This window comes from Tachysurus fulvidraco, chromosome 5, assembly GCF_022655615.1.
Source record: "Tachysurus fulvidraco isolate hzauxx_2018 chromosome 5, HZAU_PFXX_2.0, whole genome shotgun sequence".
NCBI lineage: Eukaryota > Metazoa > Chordata > Actinopteri > Siluriformes > Bagridae > Tachysurus > Tachysurus fulvidraco.
This window is the reverse complement of record NC_062522.1, coordinates 13,333,028-13,339,682: the sequence shown is the minus strand read 5'-3', so window position 1 is coordinate 13,339,682 and position 6,655 is coordinate 13,333,028. Positions and strand designations below refer to the sequence as shown.

The following is a 6,655-nucleotide window of genomic DNA, read 5'->3' as shown; positions in this document are numbered from 1 at the left end:
GATTGGGTCTAAACAAGCCTAATAGCCTCACCCTTTACTCAATTAAGAGAACACTTTCATAGAAAAACACTCAATGGAAGAAACAGCTTCACACATACATTGCTGTGAGGCAATGCAGCTGCCCTGATGCTTACAGACTCTTTGAAGAAGAGGCAAGAGAGGAATCACTTTGGAGACTGAAACATATTTTCTGATGATACCTCCCTTGTCACTTCCCCAAAGGGCCTCAGTGCATCAACAATTTGAGTGATGGGTGATAATTCTCCCACATTAATGCACAACTCACTCCTGCCTAGAACACAGTCCTCTGTCGTCACAGCTTCATTTTGTTCATGTACAAAACAGAATTCCAGCAGGTTTCTACAGACTGGATCGACCTGTGTTCTGCTATTTTCATCTGCTGTTGAACAGCCCTAAGCTTCTCTGTGGCCTCGGTGCTATGGTGAATAAATGACAATTGTGCTGCATTTTCCTAGGATCTGCACCACTTCAGAGACAGCTTTTAGACTGTCCTTTACAACTAAATTCAGAGTGTGGGCAAAACAAGGATAATGCCTCCACCCAGCCTTGTGTACTGCAGCCACCATATTTGCCCCTTTGTCTGTCACAACTGCCATCACCTTATCAGTTAGACTTCATCTCAACAAAATAAAGAAAAGTAAAAGAATAAGAGAAGGTGGAGCAGAGGAAGGTGTGAAATGCATTAGAGGACAAATAAACAAAAGAGTATGTAGATTAAAAGAGAAGTTTAAGAATGCTTAAAGGTGGAGTGTACAATGTTTGAGAAATGCTTCAGAAAACTGAGTCGGGCCGATTAACAAAACAAATGTATATAGCCAATGAACAGAAAGGGGCGTGTCTTGTCAATATGTGGCAGATGTCTGACATTAGCATGAAGCTATTGAAACATTGACATGGAGGATAAAAAGCGAAAAAAAAAAGGTTTACGATAAAGCAAGAAGCAGGAACCGTGTTAATATAGGATCAGCTTTCTAGCGCTGGAGAGAACTGAACGTCTTCTGCGTGAAATGGAGATAAACCTTTCACGGTACAACTCACAGTACTACAAAAACACACAGGTTCTGCCATAACAGTTGCTTGGGTTATGTATGTATGTGTGGGGGCGGAGCTATCAAAACTGGGGTGACGCCCATTTGGGTTAGGGGCGTGTTTGTTTTGGTCATTTCAAATGTCAACATTAGCTTTCAAACATCGTGCACCCCACCTTTAAGAATTATGAAAAGGCCGTGACCCTGATCAGGATAATATATAAGATTGAAATGGAGCAGAATAGAGGGTGAACAAATAAACAAAAAAGGAAAATATTTGAATGCTTTTATATTCCACGTTTCATAGCAACCTTATCTGAGCCTTCACTCAAAGACAGACACTTTGCCCAAAATACAAAACAAAGTAAATAATTCAGATAACTAAATTGTTACTGTTTACATTCTTATATTTGTTTCACTGTTCATGTCTCTCTTGCTGCCTGTGAAAATGTCATAAAATGTATGTAAATATAAAATGTATAAAAGAACACCATTATTACATGTTAATGCTGCCATCTGGTGTTAATATTATGAAAGGCAGGCTTTTTTTGTATTTATCTTTTCACCATTTTGTTGCAGCTTGTTCCAAAGTTTAGCAGCTGTCAGGTCCATCTAAAACAACGCGCTCTATATATTATCGAAAACTCCATATAGTATCGGATCACTGAGGAAAATGTGCTGTGTTTCACCTCACACACATCATACATGCCAGGCCTTGGTCAATATTCCCTTGTCTTATCAGCAAATGTTGATGTGTGATTAATGTGTGCTTTCCTTCTCTCAGAACTCCACCCTTCAGCTCAGAAGAGGAGGATGATGACGAGTCAACAGAAGAACAGCAGAGAGCAGAACATAAGTTCATTTTGTCAGACAGGCGATGATTCAGATGAATCACACACACAATAACCACAACAGGCTTTTGCTACACATGGTGAGAGAACTAGAGATAGAGCAGGTTGTGCCAGTTCTATGAGAGACGCAGAGCAGGAGCATGGTGAAGGGCTTTAATGTTCTTAAATGAACTCTTCAGTTTTATCTTCATTTAAGTTTAAGTCTAAGTTTTAAGTCTTAAAACTGTCACTTGCCTTCTTTAATTAGCACTTACATGCATATGTTGTACTGTTTAGCTTCACAGAAAGTGACTTAAATTAAAATAAATTCTATTTAAATTGAACTACAATTAAGGGACATTTTTTGTGACTTTGTTTTGTATTGCAAATAAATAAAAAAGACAAAAAATAATCTCTGATTTAGTCAAATCATTACAGATTTCAAGTGAATCCATATGAATAAAATTAAAATAAATAAATAATAAATTATAAAAGTTAATTCATTTAGAAAATGCAATAATAATAATAATAATAATAATAATAATAATAATAATAATAATAATAATGCAGCTTTTATATGTGCTATGGTCTTTGATCTGTTAATGTCTCTGATTAATGTGTTTGCAAACAAAACCTGAACTTATGATTTAATAATTACTGGAATACAGACAAAAATAGAGAACCCATATACATCTTTACTACATATCATCTTTTATACATCTATAAAAATCTTTAATGAAGAAAAAAAGCTGACAGACGTAACATGGGCTGTTTCTCAGGTACAGTAAGAGAGACTTTTTCATCACTAAAGGATTTCACTGTTTTCTGTCAAGAATAAGCCCTGATTGATAACTCCCACCTTGAAGTTACCTAGATTGCAAACACTTTTGGCTTTTATTTGGAGCCAAAAACTATTTCAGTATTTTTATTATTTAGAGTATATAGACATTTTATAGACTTACTTATATAGACATTTCTATTCATGTGTGGTGTAGAATTTTGTAAAGAATTTTGCATCTGAAACATAGAATTGCAATGTTTCAAAATGTTTATGCTTCATAAGAATCTCAATTTAGTCATGAACAGGTGTTACACATTTTAAGTACATCTTTTATGTAAGTGGTAAATAGCTGCTGAAAATAAAGTGTGAAACAAGTGAATGTTTGTATAGAGAATGGTATAGCTTTATTTTAGCAATAGAAAGTATTATCTAATTTAAACTTATATGGTAAATAAGGAAAGAGCCGGCCCACACTTCGTCTGTCCCACATGACAGATTCTATTCTATTATTCTGGATTCTAAAGCACAGGGATGTCTCATCCTACAGAGGACACAACTGGTCCACAGCAGAAAAGCATACAGTAAGACAATATGGATGCATGTGGGCCAAACAACTCAGAACAACAATACACTATTTTATAACCAAATACAATAAGTACAACAGAAATAAACTATAACATGTTAGGAAGCTGTAATATTTGAACAGTTTAAATAATGCACTATTGTAAAGCAAGTATAAAAACGTGCGTTTCATAAGCACAAAAGAAAACATACTAAACAGCAAAGTCCTAAAACTTATGTCAAGATCTAATGCACCCTTGTAGAGCTCTAAGTGCATAGGTTTTCATTTTAACCGGCATAACATAAACAGAATAGAAACCTACAAAAAAAAGGTTTGAAAAAAAAACTAGTTTCCCAGAAAAACACAACCAGAATAAAGAACAGAAGAAAATACCTAAAATACCATCGTTACATTCTTTTCAACATGGGCAGAATCCTTTTTCTGCTTAGACTTCAGCCTAAAAGTCCAAAAGGTTTCTCTCTAGCAGAGATTTTAAGCTCTATTCTATTTCATTTGTATATGTGTTTTATAAATTCTCCTCTGTTATAGAATTATTCTGAACTGATTCTACAGTAATTACTATTACATGCATATTGCTTTGGGCATTGTGTTGTGTCTGTTTCACTTTAATCTGGCTGTATTAATATCTCATGGTCACTTATGCCTATTAGCAAGTTTCAAACATAGTCAAATCGTTGGTTGGTCGGTCTGCCGTCTATGCTGTGAGCCTTGTAGGAGCTGTTATGGTTCTTGGAATAGCCTTCTGACCTGTAGATGCCACTTTGGGTTGCAGGTTTGTACGCCGTTCCTTCATAGCTTAAACCAAAGATTATTACACAGTTACTTTAACTATGAAGATAAATAATCAATATTCACTGGTGTGTAATGTTAAAGATGTGTTGCAGTAAAGAGGAATTTAAAGAGATTACTGTGACTGGAGTTCAAACTCACCGTTTCTCAGGCATCAGTCCACGACAGGCCAAACACAACAAGATACCACCAACAAACAGAACGCCGCCACCGACCCAACCAACGAACAGGGCAGAGCCGAACGTGTATCTAACAGACACATCGGTAATAACCATGTTATAACCAAGGTATTAAAACTGTTTTTTTTTGTGCAGTTCAGTGTGTGTCATTCTACTACCTCGGCGTAAGCGGTGATCCAACAAGACCAGAGCCAACTACACCCAAGCCATTAGGTGAGGTAAAGGTAGTGAGCGCAAAGTTGGTCACGATCAAATTGGCAAAGATGGAAACCCCAGCAATGGCACAAATCCCTGGAGAGTAGAAAATGTAGCATGCATTAACAATTTATGAATTCATTATAGCTGGAAGAATAAAATATTGATGAGGGAAAATAAACATATCTCACCAGCAATAACAAACATGACCCCTGAAGTCAGAGTCATGGTCGCTTTCACACGATCCTCCATGTTGCCCATTCTGAGGCACTTAAGGGCAAAAATGGCAATGAGGGCTCCGATTACTCCAAGAACAATGCCCACAATCATAAGTGCTCTCACTCCTTGGAATAGGCCTGAAGTTCAATCAATGGACAACAATGAAAAAGAGTTAATATTACAATACTAAGTGTAATTATAGTACATCTCTATACATCATATATCAGAAACTTTTGTGCAACATAAATTGTATATGATGGTTAAAATATAATACAATTAATATAATTTACCCCAAGAACATTTCTGCTATTTTGTAGTGTCCATATTTTAGTGAACTGTTTAAGCTCCAAAGATAAAAGCAATTTCTAAAGTAGTCCCAGTTTAAGAGATGTTCATTTAAGCATTATAATTCTTTACATGAAACAAAAGAAAAAGCCTTATCAGGAGTCACACCCAGAAAACAAGCACATGCTGTTTAACATAAAATTACACCTTTAATTTGATATCCTCTTGACTTTATACCCTTTTGATATTTATTCACTTGTCTTTTTTTTCTTTACTCACCAGGCAACCCCAAAATAGTGAAATATGGCCGACATTGTGTGGTACCGTACTCTGTCCCTACACACGAGTACCACAGGCCATAGTATGTATAAATACTGGTTACTAATGTAAAAGCACGGTCTTCAATAGTCCACATGTCCATAGCTGTTGCAGAACTGATCAAAAATGTCCCTAATATTGATAACATGAAGCCTATTAGCTGTAGCATTAACGCAGCCATTTGTCAGTTATCACTGATGCTCATCTGTCCAGTCTCTGCCCACCCCTGAGCTCTTGGCTGAAACTGGAACAGCTTCTTATCAGTGTGTATCTAATGCTCATATCACATGTTTGTACAAAATTGTGTGCCTTTCCCAGATTCAGGTATGGGGTGACGATTTTGGGTAGCTATTTCCGCAACCGAGCCATTAAGGGTGTGTCTTTGTTCCTTAACACTTAATGGTGTAATTTTTCATGGCTTAATGGTGTCAACATGAGGCATTGTGCCAGGATCAGTTTTCTTTATTTCTAAAAATGCAATGTTTTTATTTTTTTGTTTGTTTGTTTTTAAAGACATTTCTGTGTCATTTTGTAAAATTTGATTATTTTGGTAGATTTGCAATTTAAAATGACTTTGATATTTTGATATTTATTATAATATAAATGGAGATAACGTATTTTTCTTTCGATTTTTTTTCACTTAATTTCACTTTGTAACTATAATCAGTGACCTGGCATAAATTTTCTTTCATTTAGTTTCTTTCATTTACTTCAAACAATATACATTTATAAAAATATCAAAATTCAAACATGAACATTACCTGGAAGTCCCAGGATGGTGAAATAGGGTCTGCACTCAGTGAATCCCGAGCTCTGTCTTACACAGGACCTCCACAGGCCCGCGTAGCTGAAGATGGATGTGACGGGGTTGTCGTACAGATCCTCCGTACTCCACATGTCCATGGCTGTAGCAGCAACAATGCCCCCCAGCCCCAAAAGGCCCAGCACAAAGCCCATCACCTGGCATAATGTCACCGCCATGGTGTCTGCTCACACTCCTCGAATGTTGTACAAACAAAACTACAAACTAGTTTGTACGGCTGCTGCTAGGCTCAACCTCAGTCTACACAAATGTTCTAGCTCTGATGGAGTTGACCTTAGATATGACTACACCTCTCTTCAGATTGTGTGCTTTTCCACCTCCATCAGGTACAGGGTGGGACTTCTGGGGTAACGGTTAGAATAAAGGCTGCACACGGAACAACACGAAACCGTATCGAAACGTAGATAAGCAAAAGTGCGAAGTAACTTTAATGGGGTGGAAGTTTCTACTTTTGTGATACTTCTTGTCTGCATTTTTGTTCCTTTATGAAAACAAACAAATCAGCACTAATCATGCATTTTGAAAGATATGCTGTAATGAAAGGGTTTGTAGAGTAAATTCAGGATATATAATGAATACAGATCAACAAAAATAATCGAGTTGT

At 36.5% G+C, this 6,655-nt stretch overlaps 1 protein-coding gene across 1 annotated transcript; it reads right to left on the bottom strand.

Annotated features, from left to right (window-relative positions):
• Positions 1-2,742: 2,742 nt before the first annotated feature.
• LOC113643139 (claudin-18-like) lies at positions 2,743-6,428 on the bottom strand. Its single transcript, XM_027147211.2, has 5 exons — positions 5,990-6,428; positions 4,598-4,762; positions 4,370-4,502; positions 4,174-4,281; positions 2,743-4,038 (listed from the first exon to the last, which is right to left on the bottom strand). The coding sequence occupies exons 1-5, from the start codon at positions 6,207-6,209 to the stop codon at positions 3,900-3,902; spliced, it is 765 nt and encodes a 254-aa protein (XP_027003012.1). The 5' UTR covers positions 6,210-6,428; the 3' UTR covers positions 2,743-3,899.
• Between the last annotated feature and the right edge of the window lie 227 nt (positions 6,429-6,655).

What these genes read in the sequence shown, in the direction of transcription:
- LOC113643139 (XM_027147211.2), bottom strand. Translation starts at nt 6,209, where the DNA reads ATGGCGGTGACATTATGCCAGGTGATGGGCTTTGTGCTGGGCCTTTTG. An exon ending in CACCATCCTGGGACTTCCAG is followed by an intron (nt 4,763 to 5,989) that starts GTAATGTTCATG and finishes ATTGAACTTCAG; the next exon opens with GCCTATTCCAAGGAGTGAGA. An exon ending in GGTCATGTTTGTTATTGCTG is followed by an intron (nt 4,503 to 4,597) that starts GTGAGATATGTT and finishes TCTACTCTCCAG; the next exon opens with GGATTTGTGCCATTGCTGGG.